The sequence below is a fragment of the Syngnathus scovelli genome, chromosome 6 (assembly GCF_024217435.2).
Source record: "Syngnathus scovelli strain Florida chromosome 6, RoL_Ssco_1.2, whole genome shotgun sequence".
Lineage (NCBI taxonomy): Eukaryota > Metazoa > Chordata > Actinopteri > Syngnathiformes > Syngnathidae > Syngnathus > Syngnathus scovelli.
This window is the reverse complement of record NC_090852.1, coordinates 20,089,309-20,107,402: the sequence shown is the minus strand read 5'-3', so window position 1 is coordinate 20,107,402 and position 18,094 is coordinate 20,089,309. Positions and strand designations below refer to the sequence as shown.

Here is an 18,094-nt window from a genome sequence, read left to right as displayed (position 1 = left end):
TCATTTCTACTCAAATGTGTTTTAGACTGGTGGTAATGGTGGCAATATTTGCATGCCGTAGTGATATGGGAAGGTGGTGGGTGAAGAGGGGAGCTGCAAACAGTCACGAGGATTTCCACATGTGACCTGCTTATTCATACATATTGAAAAGAAAGCTCCGTAACTCTTGATATACAACTGTTATGGGAATACATATTCGCCTAAACATGTCTACACGGAAAAAAGTAGGGAAGGCCTTCGAAAGGAAGCAGCAGTTTTAATAATATGACTCGTACTGCTCTCTTCTGGTGAAAAGACAACACTGCAGCTCAACATATTGGGGGCTGGGCTGTTCGATCGGGCAGCCAGCGGGTGGCGACAACGGGCCGCCATTGACGTTCTTGGTCCAAGTCACGAATGCAATGCGCCGTGCGTGCGTCTATTGCTGTTCGTGAATCCCCAAGCGTTGCCATTGTGAGTTAGACGTCCGACACGCCAGGTTGTGTCCAAAGTCCCGTCTGCGCTGCTTCTTTCCATCCATCCATCCATCCATCCATCCATCCATCCATCCATCCATCCATCCATCCATCCATCCATCCATCCTTCCTTCCTTCCTTCCCTCCCTCCCTCCCTCCCTCCCTCCCTCCCTCCCTCCCTTCCTTCCTTCCTTCCTTCCTTCCCTCCCTCTTTGTTTGTGGCGGCGGAGGAGGCCCAGAGCTCCATTCATAGGGAGCCAATCACCGTCGCGCTTACTGGCGGCGCTTGGCCAATGGCGCAGCGACGCGCTTGCCGGTCACGCTCCGACCGCGGGGAGGCAAGAGGCGAATGGGCCAGTGTCTGTCGGGCAAGCTAACTGCTAACGTTTCTTCATTTACAATTTGAGTCTTCAGCGAGCCTTTTCTTCGGGAGCAAACGCGCGGAATCGCTTTGGAAAAATCTAAACCACCCGACAATATTGAGCTAGGCTGGCTAAAAGGTCAACGAGCGGGTTTGTTGGGCTAAATTAGCGTATCTCCTGCTAGCGTCATCGGCGAGGCGCCAGTCAATCGTGTTTGACAACAACGCGCTCGCTCGCTCGCTCCCGCTGCTCTCCCGCTGCTGCGGTTCCGTTATCCGCTACCCCATTCACAAGGCGCTTGCTTCAAAGTCGACATGGCCGAGTTTCTGGAAGACCCGTCGGTGCTTACGAAAGACAAGTTGAAGATCGAGCTGGCGGCGAACAATGTGGCGCTGCCGAGCGGCGAGCATAAAAAAGAAGTCTACGTGCAGCTCTATTTGAAGAATTTGACGGCGCAGAACAGCAAGAGGAGCCCGCCTGCCGACACTTTCTCCAGCGACGACGAGCTGCCCACCCCGGTGGTGTCCAACAGAAGCCGATCCGGCAGAGTGAGTCTCCGCAACTTTGTGAATGCGTGCCCGGTGGTCTTTGTGCACCGATTGAAGCGCTCGCGCCTTTACAACGTGCTGTGCGTGTGCAGAAAGCCACCAAGAAGACGGACAAACCTCGCATAGAGGTGGAGGTGACGGAACTCACCGATGATGACCTCAGACAGCAACTCGCCAAGTATGGAGTGGACGCGGGACCCATCGTGGGTAAGTTGCTGCCGTCCGTCCGTCCGTCCGTCCGTCCGGTAACCGCCAAAAATATCCCCCTGAATAGACTTGACTTTGTAGCTCTTTGAAATGACATGTCCGCCTGCCTGTTTTGCCACTCTTGGATTTGAATGAGCAACTGATTGCTTTGCTTCTTAAAGAAGTTGACCCGTGGAATGCGAAAATGTGTTCAAAAAGTCCCTGCAAGAATGTGCGAAACCCGGCCGGCTTTGTATGTTTATCAAGTGCATAACGGATCTTGGCCATTTTGCGTCATTTGCGTGTTTGCAGGCTCGTCGCGCAAGTTGTACGAGAAGAAGCTGCAGAAGCTTCTGGGAGAGTTGGCGGCCGAGGCCCCTGCCGACATCACCGCGCTCCCCAAAGCCGACGCCGATCAGAACGGCAACACCAACTCTGACCAGTACAGCGACAAGGAAGACGGTAGCTATTGATCGGGGATGGATTGATACTTCACTTATCGGCGAGGGATACACAATTTGATCCGCATTGCAGACAGCAAAGTTTTCAAGTGAAACATGTTACAAATGGCACCCGGTCAGTTCAGTAAGAATTTAAGCGACAACGTCAGGGGCAATTCTCTCAATTGTCTTCTTTTTTTTTTTTTTTTTTGTCTATACACGTGTGCACGCACAACTACATGTTGTTTCAGTTTCCGCTGCATCCACTTATTTATCGAATGAATTTTGCGCGCGATGCAGAGGAAATGACCAGCGCCGAACCACCGGAGTCGGTTCCCGTCGTAGAGAAGCTCGTGCGCAGCAGAGGGAAAACTCCTGTCGCCGTGCGGAGCGGCAGCAGACGGCAAACCAAGGTCGACGCGGCGCTCCAGCGTGTCCAGTGGCTAACGTTTTGTAGGCGCTGCCACTAAACGCTTGCAAATGTCCAGGTGCCGGAGGCGGCCGGCGACGCCCCCGTCAAACTCAGCGAGAGCGTGGTGGAAGACATCCTGGCCAATGAAATCAGCACGCCGACAGGCATCAGGTAGCCGGCCGGCCGGCCGCTGGCTGACGCCCGCTTATCCACTCGAAAGTGTTTTTTTACATTGCTCGTTTTACTCCCAGCGCCACCTGCAGGCGTCCCATCCGAGGAGCGGCGGGGCGACCGCTCAAGCCCAGCGAGTACTGGCTGGACGAGTCCCGCGTGTGCCACAGCGTCCACACGGAGAACCGCTCCTACTCGGAGTCCTTCTCACGGGGGGCGGCCCCCTCATTGGCCACCGTGGTCCCGGCACAGCGCGGCGTCCTCTCCCTCCTGCTCAAGCTGGCCCTCTTGGTGGCCGTGCTCTGCGGCCTGCTTTTTGTAGCCCAGCAGAATGTGGAGGCGGCTCACGTCCTCCTGGACGACGCGGCGGTCCGTTTCCGGGACGTGGCCCGGCAGGCCGCCGCCTACCTGGGCCTGGGCGACGGGTCCGAGGCGTAAGGTCTGTCTCGCCTCGGCCGCTCGCGCCTCCCCTGCCGCGCAACTGCGTTCACTCGACAAAAACTGTCTTCAAAGCACTTTGGACACAAAGTGACTTCAAACCACTTTGAGCAAAGCTGCGTTTCAAACGCCACTCGACGGGACTGGGTTCAGAGCGCTTTTCACCTAAGTGGCTTCCAACCTACCGTTTTGGACAAAATTGGCTTCATACAGGGTCCTACATTAACAGCGGCGGTCAGCGGGCGGGCGGGCAGCGGGCGGGCGGGCGATTGGCCCACGACACTTTTTGTCATGAGAATGATTGCTCTTTCAAACACGACCCGGCGATGACGTTTCTTGAGATGCATTGTCATAGTTTTGTCAATAAATACTGCAATAGAGTAGGAAAATGAGAAATCACTTCCACGTGTGCGAGGCCGCCTCTGGTTCTAGCTGGCCCACGACCCCGACGGACTTAATGTAGGACCTGTCAATGGAAAAAGTGTCTTTTGACCTTGGCAGCCTCAAAGCACATTCAACAAAACAAATTTGAAAGCAACCACTTTTGGCTCCTCCCTCCACGCCGCAGCGCTGCGCAGCAAGCAGGCGGGTGGCGCCACCACAGACTCATTTTAATGTCCTTTATTTTTGAAATTTGTTGTCTTACCGTGTAAGTAGAGTTGAGTGTAGAGGGCCACCTCATCCACCGCATGCATGCGCTGTAGTTTTGTGAGGCGCCGCGACGCGCCGGCCGCCCATCCCCACACTGAGAGTGTTTTCTGAGGCTTTGAAAATTGACTCTTTGAAATTGCCGTTACAAACGGAGGACATTGAAGTTCCCGTGGAAATCAGGCGCCCATTCTTCTCCATTACCGTCCGATGGCGGCTTTTTTTTTTTTTTTTGCGGCCCGGACGGCGCCTCTTGTGTTTCCCCCCCCCCCCCCCCGGCTGACGTTTTAGTGCTTTATTTGTGCTTTTTGGGTTAGTCTGCTCCGTTTAGAATTAGCTTTGCGAACCTCGACGTCCTCCCACATAGCTCGGGACCTCGCAAAGCCCTCGGCGAGACTCTCGAACGCATCTTCGGCGAACGCATCTTCGGCGACCGCTTTCGCCTCAACAAATTGAACCGTTTCAACGCTCCGGCCGGGATGTGGGAATTTTGATATTTTTCTAAAGGTGGTGCATTTCCTCCCCTCCATCCCTCCCTCCCTCCCTCCCTCACTCAGATGAGCGACTCGGTCGGTATCTTTTTAATTGGACTTTTGAGCAATTTCCTCTCTAGGCAGCTTCCCCACAATGGCCAGAAATATTCACGGAGTTGTGTTTGTATGGATTTTTAATGGTATTTATGATCCAGTAGGCAATGTATCATAAAATAAACATCATCCTTAGCACTTGTTCAACTTCTGTCGTCTTGATTTCTTTCCGGTCTTGATCGCAAGCATGGAGACCTCTTGTCACGTGACCTGAGTTTCGGCAGAACCGGGCCGAGTCTGGCCTTCCGGACCCAACCCCGTGGCCCTGGATAAGCTGAACAAAAATGTTTCAGCCTGTGCCCGATGTCCCAAAGTTTGCGTGAGTTGTTTGTTTGCCTCTTCTGCTCTCAGGTGAGCCCATGCGGTCCAAGCTAAGCGATACCTCGGAAAGGGGCGAAGAGGTTTACGGAACAATCGGCTGAGGACGGACGTGCTCCAAGCCCCCTTGAAGATGGAGTCCAAACACTTTTGAAACGTGAATGAACACACACACACCGAAAATCATGCATGTAATTGTGTTTGCGGGCTGGACGAGGCGGGCCCGGCCCGCCCCGCCCGGTGTCGACCCGTGTGTGGACGCCAGCCGTGGACGACGGCAGCCGGCCCCGGTCAACGTGCTCCTTGTTGGCCTGGGGCTCAACGATCAGGTGAGAAGTGCATTGCTTCATTTGACATGATGTGGATGAACTTTCAAATATGAAACAATGCGTAACAATGTCAGTCAAAAGAAAGATCAGTGTACAATATTTATTTAGGTTCTTAAGATTAGAAGCAGGAATAAAATCAGAATTCCGTTTTTCAAGCTATCTCACACACATCTCCCAAGTGTGTGTTTGTGTGTGTTTCAAAAGGAGAGGTTGATGAGGGTGGCAGTGTTCTCCTTCTTGTCTTCCGGGCTCCACTTGATGAGTGGCGAGCTTAGGTCAATCAGCTGCCGAAAGACAACGACAAACATGAACACGCAAAATGCAAAGCGAGCGAGCAGCTCCAATCGCAACAAGTTTGTACCTGCGTTGCGGCACAGCTCTTGGTGCTGTTGCCGATCAAGTCTGGGGTGTTGATCAGGTCGATGAGCGCTTTCTCATGAGTCGGGAGAAGCGGAGTGGGAAGGTCCAGCAGAAGAACCTGAAGAAAAGCATTCGAGTCGCCGTTAACCGCGTCCGGCCGGTGGCCTGACTTAGTCTGAGGTGAGGCCAACCTCTTGTTGGGCGCTCTCCGGCTGAAGCTCATCCGATTGGCCGCGACCGGCCGGCTCCGCGCTTGCGGTGCGCTCCGATTGACCGGACGCCGCGGGAGGCTCCTCCTCCTCCTCCAGACAGAAGGCCTGCACGACTACAGGCTCCGCTGCCATATTCCAGTCTCTGGGGGTGGGACTGCGTAGAGGGAAAACAACTTTGAGGCCGGCTGTTTGCGCGACATCCCTCCCTCTCGGCTGTCGGTCGTTCACCTGAAGCAAGTCCCGGGGGGGCGGGCTGAGGCGGCCTGCGTTCTAGGGGGTCCGGAGGTTCTGCTGTGGCTGCCGGGTGTCGGCCCGGGGATGGCCGACCCCCGGCGTTTGAGCGGCGTGGGGAGACCGGAGGGACGCTGGGAACGGAACTGCAGAGGCCCGCTTGGACCTGCGGGGGGCGTTACCGAGCCACTCCATGCCTTTTGATGGAGGCTAGGGGTAAATGGGTGATGATGTCATAAGTAAGCAACTCCAGGAGAACCAATAGCTGTCACTATTAAGGGGGGGGGGGGGGGGGGGTCGCCATTACTATGTGCTGGGGCTGTGTTCTCCTGTGTAAGTCAACCAAAATATCACCTGTCCATAGTGGCCATCGGCGTACGTCTCTCTGGTTTGAGTACCTTGGAAACATCAGGAGAACAAAAACCTTTTGGGGGAGGGGGGAAAAAAAAAAAACTGTTTTAGATAAAGATGGAAAATGTTCATTGATGTATTTCCTGACCTGGAGGTGTGATTTCTCTGCTATGTGTGGGCATCTTGCCTGGCGCTGCAGCTGTGATTTTTGCCTTCAGTCCATTTTGAATCCACTGAGCTGAGGTTTTGTCCAAGGTTCTTTTAGCCGACGCAGTCTGGCGCTGAGGCGTGACCCCGCCGGCCTTCGCACTCTCGGACAGCTTTCTGGCTCGGCCGGGTAGCGTGCAGCGGCGGGCGGCAGCAGAGGACGCTAACGACGGTGACGCCGTCACGACGCCGGAGCGGCGTTTGTTTTGATTGGCAGGGACGGTGGAGGAGGTCAAAGCGCGGTCCTGCGAGGAGTTCAGCTTCCCTGAGAGGACGACAGCGTCACAAAGATAGCGGTTAGTCACTTTCTCTCCTGCGGCTCATTTTGCTTGGCTAGCTGTAGTTTCTGCCAAGATTAGCATTGTGCTAATAGTTAGCCTTCAGTATGGCAACGGTGTCCGTGTGCAAAGATGTATGGACCTGCTGTTAGCAATGAGCGCACCTGTGGCTGGAGACGGGGACAGGCTGGAGTTGAAGCTGGATACAGAGGACGAAGATGAGGACGTTTTGCGGCCTTCGACGGGGTTCCGGCTCTTAAGCGGCGTCACCTTTGTACCGGACTGCCTCCTCGTAACCTTGGTCGCACAAGACCGAAACCAAATTTGATGGCGGGTTGCCTTAACAGCAGCGTCAACCAATCACGGCAGTGCAGTACCTTGGCGGGTGCAGCCAGCGTGCGCTTCTTCCCCAGCGTGCTACAATCGAGGGGCAAGTCACTGACGTCCGACGCCACTCTGGCCGAATCGGTCGCAATATCCTCACGGGACTTGGGCCGGCCGGAGAGATCGGGACTCGAGGCCACCTGGACGGGGGAAAAAAGGACATCGGTGACTTCACCTCCTGAGCGGCGAGACGGAGGCAAAAAAAAGTCCGAGAGCCTACTTTGCCGGGCGCTTGCACTCGGGCTTTCTGAGCAGCGGCCGAAGAGGAAGTCCTGGGGACGGCCGGCTTGCTGGGCAGCAGGGCACCCAAGCCGGCTTTCCCGCGCAGCGCCGCCCTGGTCTTGACGCCCGTCGGGCCGGAGGCGTTGAGCCGAGCTGAAAGACGAGTCGCCGGGGGGGCGTTTCCTTGCTTCAAGCGCTGCCGGATGGCCGGCGGCAGGTCTTTCATAGGACTGTCCTGCACCAGGAAGGTCTGACGAACGGCGGGGCTGCACAGGCTGGGAGGTGCCGCCAGCAGATGCAGTTTGGCGGCGCCGTCCTGGATGAACTGTTCCCCGTCTTCCCCATCCTGGCCGTGGAGCCGCTTCCCACGCCGCAGCTGTTCGGCCAATCGCTTGGCTTCCTGGCACACGGCGTCCAGCTGGTCCCCCGACAGCGGACTCCAGCAGGTCCCTTGCTCCGAGCGGGATTCAAAGTTATTGGGCGAACGTTTGACCGGGTGGCGGGATGGGTCCACAAAGACATCATCCTCGCCTTCTGCACACCAGGAGCTGCGGGCGCAAAAGCTACTATATTCACTGATACCACATGTCCAGCTCAGTGGCCCAGTAGTAGAGTGTCCGCCCTGAGACTGGAAGGTTGTGGGTTCAAACCCCGGCCGGGTCATACCAAAGACTATAAAAATGGGACCCATTGCCTCCCTGCTTGGCACTCAGCATTAAGGGTTGGAATTGGGGGGTTAGATCACCAAATGATTCCCGAGCGCGGCACCGCTGCTGCTCACTGCTCCCCTCTCCCCCAGGGGATGGATCAAAATCACATGGGGATGGGTTAAATGCAGAGGACAAATTTCACCACACCCAGATGTGTGTGTGACGATGATCATTGGGACTTTAAATGGGGGGACTTTAAATGTCAAATTTCCATGAAGACAATGAACGAAAATTGTGAACAAAGACCTTTGGGTCTTTCTGAGATTGGATTTTGCACATTCATCTGGACATTTTGGTCTATTTGACGTGAATCAAATCATGAATTGGCGAAGCGAACAAATGGCGAGTGAAAATTCCTACCCGTCAGGTGACAGGGAAACATCGAAGTCGAACTTCTCGTCCAGCAAATAAATCGCATCTGTGGTGACACACAAAGCGTCATTCGGAATGAGCAGCATGTTGAGTCATGTTGCTTGCTTGCATGCTTGCTTGCTTGCTTGGTTATGGAGACCGGGCACTGACCGCTGCCTGCTCGACGCTCCATCGCGCTGCCGCTTGCGCTGCTGCCGCTTGTGCTGCTGCTGCTGCTGCTGCTGTCAACCTGCAGGTAAAATAGCAATAACCTCGACTAACTCCGATGTTAATCGTTTGTATTTGCCAGGATGTAAGTCACGAGGCACTTGACGGAAAATACGACTTGTTGCTTTCCGAAAGCTTCACTCAGCAAAGCCCTAGCGTCGTCTTCCTGGATACCGGCCGGCACGCAACTCGACTTTAGTAGTTCTCGTGAAGTCAAGGATCTTTGCGATCCTCGTTATTTTGTTTCGGCGACAATGATGAAACACAAGTTCTTTTCTGCTCGCAAAACAACACAACAATTCAAATGTGGAACGCTGCTGGTCACGTTACTCTAGCGCTCCGTCATTGGTGGGAAATTGATGACGTCAGCGCGAAGGGAGTTGTGGGGAATGGAGTCCATGTCGGCTTTTTGACGCCTTCAGGGTAACGGATCGTTGCGTTGTGTAATATGCAACGAATACGAATCTAGGCTACGCATCAATGTTGATTTAATCGTTTATATTGTACGCAACCGGTTTTATTCTAAAAAGAATCCAATAAACAATGGGCGGCAGTTGTATGACTTGAGAGTGCATTTAGTCATGCGCAAAAGTCCGTGCGTGCGTGCGTGCGTGCGTGCGTGCGTCCGTCCGTCCGTCTGTCCGTCCATCCATCCATCCATCCATCCATCCATTTCTATTTTGAATCGCTTATGCTGCAGACCAGGTAGTTAGTTGGGTAGTTGAGGCCTCCGTCGCCCCAGTCAATGGCACCCATGGATCTTGGACCTTGTCATGGTAAAAAAAATCCACGTAATCCATGCCCAACGCATAGCCTTGACAGCTACAACCCTGATCTTTCTAGATGCGCTTCCTTGATCCGGGAGCTTTAGGTATTGGTGGTCTTACTTCTCTAAGGACACTCTGTTACCTTGATTCTCATGGATGGCAATTCCTTTCACAAGTGATCAGTTTAACATGTGTATGCCTCTCGACCAGGATCTTATTGATCTAGTTTGTGAAGAACTCCCTGTAGTCTTGCCACGGGCAGATCTTAATCCTTTCAGATGTGATTCCTTAATCCCCCAGTACCTGGAGACCACAACCTTGGTATTCCTGGTCTCAGTAGTTTTGACCCCTGATGATCCTGTCGTCTCACCTGGTCCCCGCAACCCCGGTGTGTGATTTTTGTGCGTGTTCGCGCATGTGGGCGTTTCTTCTCCGTCGCTTGTGGGCGGCGCCTGAGCCTCAGTGTTGACTGAGGCCACAGATTGTCTAATTAGATTAAGCGAGGCTTTCGTCAGATAATCATTTAGCCTCCTGTAGCTCCTGTTTTTGTCCTGCCATGGAGAGCAGCCCGCAGGGAGCTCGCTGAAGGTCAAATTGACTCTGCCGCCGCCGGCGCCGCCGCCAACCAGAGCACTTTGGAGCCTCGGCCGTGCGTATGCGCGTGTAGCCCGGGCGGGAGCGAGCGAGCGAGCGAGCGGTGGCCGGGTTATGGGAAGCGCTGGGACGCTGCTCAGTGGAAACGCGACGCCTCATCCGAGGCCATGGGGGAGCTCAGTGTAAGTAGCGCCGCCGCCGCCGCCTTGGCTTTCAGCAATTCTGAGGAGATCATCATGGTCGTCATCATGGCTGCGGGTCATTTCAAGCCGCTCGTTCGCTTGTCAAAGGGCGGGTGTCACGGTGACACTCGCTCGTGTAAAAAGAAGTTAAGCCGAGTCAACAAGTAGCTCCGCCTTGTCATGGCGACGGAAGCGCAATAAGAAGTTAGCATGTCACTGCTGTCTGAAAGTTGGAAAAGAAGCCGCGCGCTGCACCTAGTCAAATGCGTACGTACTTAGCACTTGGATGTCAACGTACGTGACGTGACGTGACGTGGCGTGCCCGCATGCGTCCGCAGAGTGCACGTCAGAAGTCCGCCGCATAGCAGCAGGCCCACCTCTGAGCGCCGCCTCTGAGTTTGACCTCTGAGAAGGCAGGCCGGCCGGCCGGCCGACCGAGCGAACGAGCGAACGAGCGAGCGAACGAACGAACGAACGGCCGCTTGTCCGCCTGCGCCGCCGGGCGACATGGCCAACAGCTCGTTCAGCGGCGGCAAAGGCCGCGGCTCGGCCTACCGGGAGGCCGCCGAGTTCAGCTGCTCGCTCCAGGAGCTGCGCTCGCTCATGGAGCTGCGGGGAGACGAGGCCCGCGACAGGATCCGAAACAGCTATCAGGATGTCGACGGACTCTGCGCCAGACTCCGAACCTCCGCCCTCCAAGGTCATTGCATGCTGCGTGTGTGCGTGTGTGTGTCCTTGTCAACTGTCATTTACCTGATGCAATTGACGGCAGCTGATTGAATGAAATCAAACATGATCAAATGGATTCAGCAAACATGTACGCTCTTAATGTTCAGCGACTGCAACGATTGCTATACTTGATTATTTCTTTGTCATTGCAATTAGTAAAATGAAAGGCATTGAAATTCCATTCAACATCAAGTCAAGATTTTCTTTACGTTATAGAAATAAAATTAGACATATTGTAGTGAATAAAAGGAAATTAAAATAATTTGAAAAAATAGGCCGAATCCTAATTTATAAAAAAGGAATCGATAAAATCTTGTGTTGGATTTCAAGTTAAAGTGCAGATTTTTTAAAAATGCATTTACTGCTATAATAGTATGAAGTATAGGAAAAGAAATAATAATAATAGCCCAAATTTTCTGAATGTGACCTTTTGGCAAAATATAATGGAAGGGATTGCAGTAAACACGTTTGAAAAAGTAATACTAATGATAATAATGAATGATTTATCCCGAGTGAGAAATGACTACATTGACTTGTATGTACGAAATAGATTGTCCCATCAATCTTTCCATCTGCCCTGTTCAGGGTCGTGGGACGGTTGCTAGAAAATAAAATAAAATAAAACAGCTTTTAGCTGAAAGTGAATGCAATTGATTTACTATCGTTGCAATGGCCACCAAATTGCTAACTGAAGAGATGCTGTGTTGGTTGTCTTGCCTTGTGACATTTGCCCGCCCGCTGGCCGGCCGCCCGCCCGCCCGCCATCATTAATTCATGTGTGAGACGCTCAGCGCAAATGTCAGCAACACCTTGAAAAATCCATTTCCGATCAGAGCTGGCGCGAGGTGCTGTAATGTCTGTGCGTGTGTGTGCGTTGGAGGTCTGGACGGTTCGTGGGAGGACCTGCAGCGTCGGCGCCAGGTGTTTGGCCCCAACGTGATCCCCCCCAAGAAGCCAAAAACCTTTGTGCAGTTAGTGTGGGAGGCGCTGCAGGATGTGACGCTCATCATCCTGGAAGTGGCCGCCATCATTTCACTTGGCCTTTCTTTCTACCAACCGCCGCACGCCGACAGAGACAGTGAGTTGCCGCCGCCGAGCCAGCGCCGAGCCGAGCCAGCGCCGACCCGCCCAATGAACCGTCCCGCCACCTGCAGGCTGCGGCCAAGCGGCCGGCAGCGCGGGCGACGAGGGCGAGGCGGAGACGGGCTGGATCGAGGGCGCCGCCATCCTGCTCTCGGTGGCCTGCGTGGTGCTGGTGACGGCCTTCAACGACTGGAGCAAGGAGAAACAATTCCGAGGCCTCCAGAGTCGCATCGAGCAGGAGCAGAAGTTCAGCGTGCTGCGCGCCGGCCAGCTGGCGCACGTCAAAGTGTCCGACATGGTGGTGGGCGACATCGCGCACGTCAAATACGGTCGGTATTTCCGCCTCGCGGGTCGAGCGGCGGGCGGGCGGGCGGGCGGTTGCGCTGACCAGCTTTGCCTCCTCCCCACCAACCGCAGGCGACCTCCTCCCCACCGACGGCATCCTCATCCAGGGAAACGACCTGAAGATGGACGAGAGCTCCCTGACCGGAGAGTCGGACCACGTCAGGAAGAGCGTGGACAAAGATCCCATGTTGCTCTCAGGTGTGTCCGCCGATGGATTTGCTCGCCGGCGTCCGGCTCACCTTTTCTCCGCGCCGGCCCAGGCACTCACGTGATGGAGGGCTCGGGCAAGATGCTGGTGACGGCGGTGGGCGTCAACTCCCAGACCGGCATCATCTTCGCCTTGCTCGGCGCCGGCGACGAAGGCGGCGACGGTGACGACGACAAGGCCGACAAGGAGAAGAAGAAGAAGAAGAAGAGGAGGGAGGAGCGCAAGAAGCGAGAGAAAAAGGAGAAGAGAAGTAGGTTTGGCGTCACTCGCTCGCTAACGACCCGTTGGTTGTCGGCCGGCGGGTCCAAAGGACCACAAAGGAGGCGACAAACGACGGCATGTGTTCTTCCAAGTTGTGGTTCCTTCCGTCTGCTTCCATCAGTTCTTATACGTCTCTCACAGCTTCTGTGAGCGGTCGCTTATGGAACATTGGGCCAAGCGGCGGCTGTCAACCAATTCCTTCAGCTGGCAGTCGGGCTCAAACAGCCGTCAATCTATTGTGCGAGTGAACGAGCAACCGGGTCAGAACAATGAGATTGTTGATGGTGCCCAAGGCCCAGGACAGGTTCAGGTTCAGGCGCAGGCGCAAGTGCAGGCGCAGCAGGCGCAGCAGGCGCAGCCCTCCCCCAGCAGCAGCAGCAGCAGCAGCAGCAGCAGGTGCTCCTGACTCCGTTGATGGCGATTAGGAGCAAGCAGATTAGCTCGCTTAAGCTCACCGGCTTCTTTCTTTCTTTATTGCGTAGCGGCCTGCCGCCACCGCTCTTCTTCTTCATGTCCACTAATAACCTATTGGGATCAAGACACACACGCACACACACGCACACGCACAGCAGCTTCTCCTGTCACACCCGGTTAGCCCACATTGAACCAGCTCCAGCTCCAGCTCCAGCTCGGGCCCTTTTTTTAGGGAAGGCGTCAAAGGGCATTCCATTCAAAAGTCTCCTTCTACATGAGCAGAATATTCCGATGGTCTTCCCGGCAGGAAAGAGCAAAGATGGCGCCGCCGTGGAGATGGAACCGCTCAACGAGGACGCCGAACCGGAGAAGAAGAAAAGCAACCTGCGCAAGAAGGAGAAGTCCGTCCTTCAGGGCAAGCTGACCAAGCTGGCCGTGCAGATCGGCAAAGCGGGTACGCCTTGGCGCATCTGGAGAAGAAAAGACATTCGGGAGGGCCGGGTTCTTGGTGAAACGTGTTCCTCCGACAGGCCTCTTCATGTCAACGCTGACCGTCATCATCCTCATCGTTCGCTTCCTGGTGGACACCTTCTGGATCCAGGGCGTTCCCTGGACCGCCGAGTGCCTGCCCATCTATATGAAGTTCTTGGTCAAGTTCTTCATCATCGGCGTGACCGTGCTGGTGGTGGCTGTGCCTGAAGGTCTCCCTCTGGCTGTCACCATCTCCCTGGCCTACTCTGTCAAGGTTTCTCCCCTTCCTACCTGAGAAGACAAATCTCCCTCCGCACATCCGGCACGAGCCAAAGGCTTGGCTTTGATTGTGGCGTTCCTCAGGGAAACGTTTGCGGTCCCCTTTGTTTCCCTTTCAGAAAATGATGAAGGACAACAACCTGGTGCGCCACCTGGACGCCTGCGAGACCATGGGCAACGCCACGGCCATCTGCTCCGACAAGACGGGCACGCTGACCATGAACCGCATGACGGTGGTCCAGGCCTACGTGGCCGGCTGCTACCACAAGAAGGTGCCCGAGCCCGACCTGGTACCCGCCAAGATCTTAGACCTGCTGGTTCTGGGGATCGGGGTCAACTGCGCCTACACCACAAAGATTATGGTGAGAGAGCTTCGACCGCGTCACGTGATCTGGTGACTAAGAACGGCGGCGGCGGCGGCGGCGTCTCTTGCAGCCTCCCGACAGGGAGGGCGGTCTTCCCCGCCAGGTGGGCAACAAGACAGAATGTGCCTTACTGGGTCTGAGCCTGGACCTGCGACGGGACTACCAGAGCGTTCGCGACGACATCCCCGAGGAGAAGCTCTTCAAGGTGTACACCTTCAACTCGGTCAGGAAGTCCATGAGCACCGTGCTCCGGAACCACGACGGCAGCTACCGCATGTTCAGCAAGGGGGCCTCGGAGATCCTGCTCAGGAAGTAGGTCCCCCGTTCCCCCGGCAAAGGTTCCGGCCTGGCGGCTAAGGACGGACCTCGCAGGTGCTGCAAGATCCTGACGGAGAACGGCGTGGCCAAAGCCTTCAAGCCTCGCGACCGGGAGAAACTGATGAAGACGGTGATCGAGCCCATGGCGTCCGAAGGCCTGCGGACCATCTGCCTGGCCTACCGGGACTTTGCCGCCGCCGACCAGCCCGACTGGGAAGACGAGGCCGACGTCCTCGCCGGGCTCACCTGCATCGCCGTGGTCGGCATCGAGGACCCCGTCAGACCCGAGGTATCCGTTCTGACGTCGCCCGTTCGGGCGGCCCGACAGAAGTCCTAAAGTGCTCCGTCGTCAGGTGCCGGACGCCATCAGGAAGTGCCAGCGGGCGGGCATCACCGTGCGCATGGTGACGGGAGACAACATCAACACGGCGCGCGCCATCGCCAGCAAGTGCGGCATCCTGCAGCCCGGGGACGACTTCCTGTGCATGGAGGGAAAAGAGTTCAACCGACGCATACGCAACCAGCTGGGCGAGGTCCGTCAGCCATTGCGGGACCGGCATGACTGATGACCGACGACTGACCCGCCGCCGCCGCCGCCATTGCCGTTCTTGTCACAGATTGAGCAGGAGCGAATCGACAAGATCTGGCCCAAACTGCGCGTCCTGGCCCGCTCGTCGCCCACCGACAAACACACCCTCGTCAAAGGTCAGGGCGCCGGACGGACGCTTTGCTACTTGTACTCTTGGATTCCAATGGGTGCGTCTTCCAGGCATCATCGACAGCTCGGTGCTGGAGCAGAGGCAAGTGGTCGCCGTGACCGGAGACGGCACCAACGACGGGCCCGCCTTGAAAAAGGCCGACGTCGGCTTCGCCATGGTAACACGTCCCGTATTTAACCGAGCGTACGTACGAGTCCAATGCGTGGGTCGCGCGGCAGGGCATCGCCGGGACGGACGTGGCCAAGGAGGCGTCGGACATCATCTTGACGGACGACAACTTCAGCAGCATCGTCAAGGCCGTCATGTGGGGACGCAACGTCTACGACAGCATCTCCAAGTTCCTGCAGTTCCAGCTCACCGTCAACGTGGTGGCCGTCATCGTGGCCTTCACCGGCGCCTGCGTCACGCAGGTGCACGGGGCGCCGCCCCCTCGCTCATCTCATGGCTTGCCCCCCCCCACCCCTCGCTCATCTCAATCCCCCCCCCCATCCCTGGCAGGACTCGCCCCTGAAGGCGGTGCAGATGCTGTGGGTCAACCTGATCATGGACACGTTCGCCTCGCTGGCGCTGGCCACCGAGCCGCCCACCGAGGCGCTGCTGCTGCGCAGCCCCTACGGACGCAGCAAGCCGCTTATCTCGCGCACCATGATGAAGAACATCTTGGGGCACGCCGTCTACCAGCTCACCGTCATCTTCACGCTGCTCTTTGTCGGTCAGTCCGGGCGGGAGTAACAAGATGAGAAATGAAAAGGAAGCTCGTGAATGAAATGGAAAAAGGCAGTAATTGAGTTCAAAATAAAATACAATTAAAAAAGGCTCAAATTACAAGTCAAAGTACTACAAGTAATGTCAAAGCGGATTTTCAACGACAACGAAAAATAGACCTAAAGCAAAACTAAAAGTCGAAAAGTCGAAAATGGTCCAAGAAAGTAAAAGTGGACTTTGAAAGTTGCCTTTGTTTTTGTGCCTAGGCGAGCTGCTGCTGGATATGGACTGCGGACGCAACGCGCCGCTGCACGCGCCGCCGTCCGAGCACTACACGGTGGTCTTCAACACCTTTGTGTTGATGCAGATCTTCAACGAGCTCAACGCCCGCAAGATCCACGGCGAGAGGAACATCTTTGACGGCGTCCTCAACAACCCCATCTTCTGCACCATTGTCGTGGGCACCTTCCTCGTTCAGGTGGAAAAAACTAAACAAGAAACATTGCTCCTTAAGAAAATGCTGATCTTTATTTGTTTAGTCTTTTTATTATGATCAAATAAGAATATGATTGTATTTTTATTTTTCAATTCTTTGCCCCGCCGCAGGTGCTGATTGTGCAGTTTGGCGGCAAGCCCTTGAGCTGCGTGAGCCTGAGCGTGGAGCAGTGGCTCTGGTGCATCTTCCTGGGCTTCGGCAGCCTGCTGTGGGGACAGGTGAGACGGGTCCGGGCGCGGGCGGGACGGCGCCCCGGCCGGCGGGACGGCGCCCCGGCCGGCTGGACGGCGCCCCGGCCGGCCGGCGTGCGGGGCCCGCTGACGACCTTTTCCCCCCGGCTCGCACGCAGCTGGTTTCCAGCGTGCCCACCCGCTGGCTCAAGTTCCTGAAGACGGCGGGCCACGGCACCAAGCAGGAAGAGATCCCCGAGGAGGAGCTGGAGGAGATGAAGGACCCCGACGAGATCGACCACGCCGAGATGGAGCTGAGGAGGGGCCAGGTGCTCTGGTGCCGGGGCCTCCAGCGCATACAGACGCAGGTGGCCGTTTGGGAAGCGCCGTCGTCATCTTGTCGTTAGCCAACCCGTTGTAGTCCTCCGAATTGAACGTGACGGATGACGGTTCCCCGCTGTTTCCCAGATCCGCGTGGTGAACGCCTTCCGCGACAGCGTGTCCCCCTACGAGAACCTGGAGACCCCCGAGTCCCGCAGCTCCATCCACAACTTCATGAGCCACCCCGAGTTCCGCATCGACGACTCGGAGCCTCACATCCCGCTCATCGACGAGCTGGAGGGCGAGGAGGAGGCGCCCACCAAGCGCAACTCGGTGGCGGCGGTCCCCAACAACAGCCTGGGCGCCGCGGAGCCAGAGCGCCCCCTAGCGCAACCCTCGCTCCTCAAGGACCAGCAGGGCCCTCAGGCCAGGGCGGCGGCAGTGGCGGCGGCGGCGGCTTTGGCCAATTCCAAGGGGGGGCTGGCGCCCTGCCCCGGAAGCCCCCTGCACAGCCTGGAAACCTCGCTCTGAAGTCGCCGGCCCAAGCGGGTGGTAGTACTACATACTAGACGTGAACTCTTGCAGGTGTGCTTTAGCGGATGTTCACCCATAATCACGTAGGTGTTGATGTGATGGATCTGTCTGTGACTTTGTGTTTGTAGACGGCCAGGTTGGCTGCTTCTTATTTGTATGTTTTCTGTGGATTTCACTACCAAAATGGCTTTTAGGTCATCACAAAATCTTCCAATCCATTCTGAAGTGTAAAAATGGAAGAAAAACTAACATCTCTCTCTCAATTGAACCTATCTAATTCATGCTTTCATCAATATGAAATGCCCCGCCAAAGGTCAAAATGATATATTTAGAGTCATTGAAAAAAATGGATTTGAATATATATATATATATACATACAGTGCATTTTTATGCATTACATTTTTTATTCACTGGATGTTCGTTTTTAAATAAATAGCTTTTGTCTGTTTTACACACAAGCTCTGGTTTCATGAAACGTGATTAAAAAGTAGCACACGAAAATTGTTTTTAAAAAGATAGATAAAAATAGCTTTTACTGTTGAAATAATCATTTCTTCTTTTTTTAATTGTAATTATAATTCATTTGTAGTAGCTGTAGTATTTGCTAATTTTATTTACAATAAATTTCCATCATGCTCTCTAGTGGAGATGTTAATTCCATTTTTGAAATAAGATTTCATTTGGATGAGGTTCAAAATGTGCAGG

General features: G+C 55.2%; 3 protein-coding genes across 5 annotated transcripts; 2 read left to right on the top strand and 1 right to left on the bottom strand.

Annotated features, from left to right (window-relative positions):
* The first annotated feature begins 670 nt into the window (after nt 1-670).
* tmpob (thymopoietin b) lies at nt 671-4,394 on the top strand. Its single transcript, XM_049722479.1, has 6 exons — nt 671-1,365; nt 1,458-1,572; nt 1,864-2,013; nt 2,292-2,404; nt 2,480-2,574; nt 2,655-4,394. Exons 1-6 carry the CDS (start codon nt 1,132-1,134, stop codon nt 3,010-3,012), a joined length of 1,065 nt encoding a protein of 354 aa, XP_049578436.1. The 5' UTR covers nt 671-1,131; the 3' UTR covers nt 3,013-4,394.
* A 586-nt stretch (nt 4,395-4,980) lies between these two features.
* On the bottom strand, nt 4,981-9,007 carry gtse1 (G-2 and S-phase expressed 1). Of its 2 annotated transcripts, none has more exons than XM_049722402.2 (11): nt 8,372-9,007; nt 8,210-8,267; nt 7,138-7,687; nt 6,911-7,057; nt 6,698-6,830; nt 6,197-6,520; nt 6,052-6,121; nt 5,695-5,907; nt 5,446-5,620; nt 5,256-5,372; nt 4,981-5,178 (listed from the first exon to the last, which is right to left on the bottom strand). In XM_049722402.2, the coding sequence occupies exons 1-11, from the start codon at nt 8,391-8,393 to the stop codon at nt 5,092-5,094; spliced, it is 1,896 nt and encodes a 631-aa protein (XP_049578359.1). In that variant the 5' UTR covers nt 8,394-9,007; the 3' UTR covers nt 4,981-5,091. The 2 variants fall into 2 exon arrangements, with proteins under 2 accessions (XP_049578359.1, XP_049578360.1); XM_049722403.2 differs by having other exon boundaries at nt 6,236-6,520; nt 8,372-9,003.
* Nucleotides 9,008-9,649: 642 nt separating this feature from the next.
* Nucleotides 9,650-18,031, top strand: LOC125970254 (plasma membrane calcium-transporting ATPase 1-like). Of its 2 annotated transcripts, none has more exons than XM_049722346.2 (20): nt 9,650-9,971; nt 10,310-10,671; nt 11,581-11,778; nt 11,855-12,112; nt 12,201-12,326; nt 12,389-12,586; nt 13,319-13,465; nt 13,542-13,756; nt 13,881-14,123; nt 14,197-14,438; nt 14,499-14,733; nt 14,798-14,977; nt 15,062-15,149; nt 15,214-15,320; nt 15,382-15,573; nt 15,662-15,875; nt 16,135-16,346; nt 16,475-16,582; nt 16,714-16,902; nt 17,003-18,031. In XM_049722346.2, the coding sequence occupies exons 2-20, from the start codon at nt 10,479-10,481 to the stop codon at nt 17,384-17,386; spliced, it is 3,729 nt and encodes a 1,242-aa protein (XP_049578303.1). In that variant the 5' UTR covers nt 9,650-9,971; nt 10,310-10,478; the 3' UTR covers nt 17,387-18,031. The 2 variants fall into 2 exon arrangements, with proteins under 2 accessions (XP_049578303.1, XP_049578304.1); XM_049722347.2 differs by having other exon boundaries at nt 9,650-10,238.
* Nucleotides 18,032-18,094: the final 63 nt, after the last annotated feature.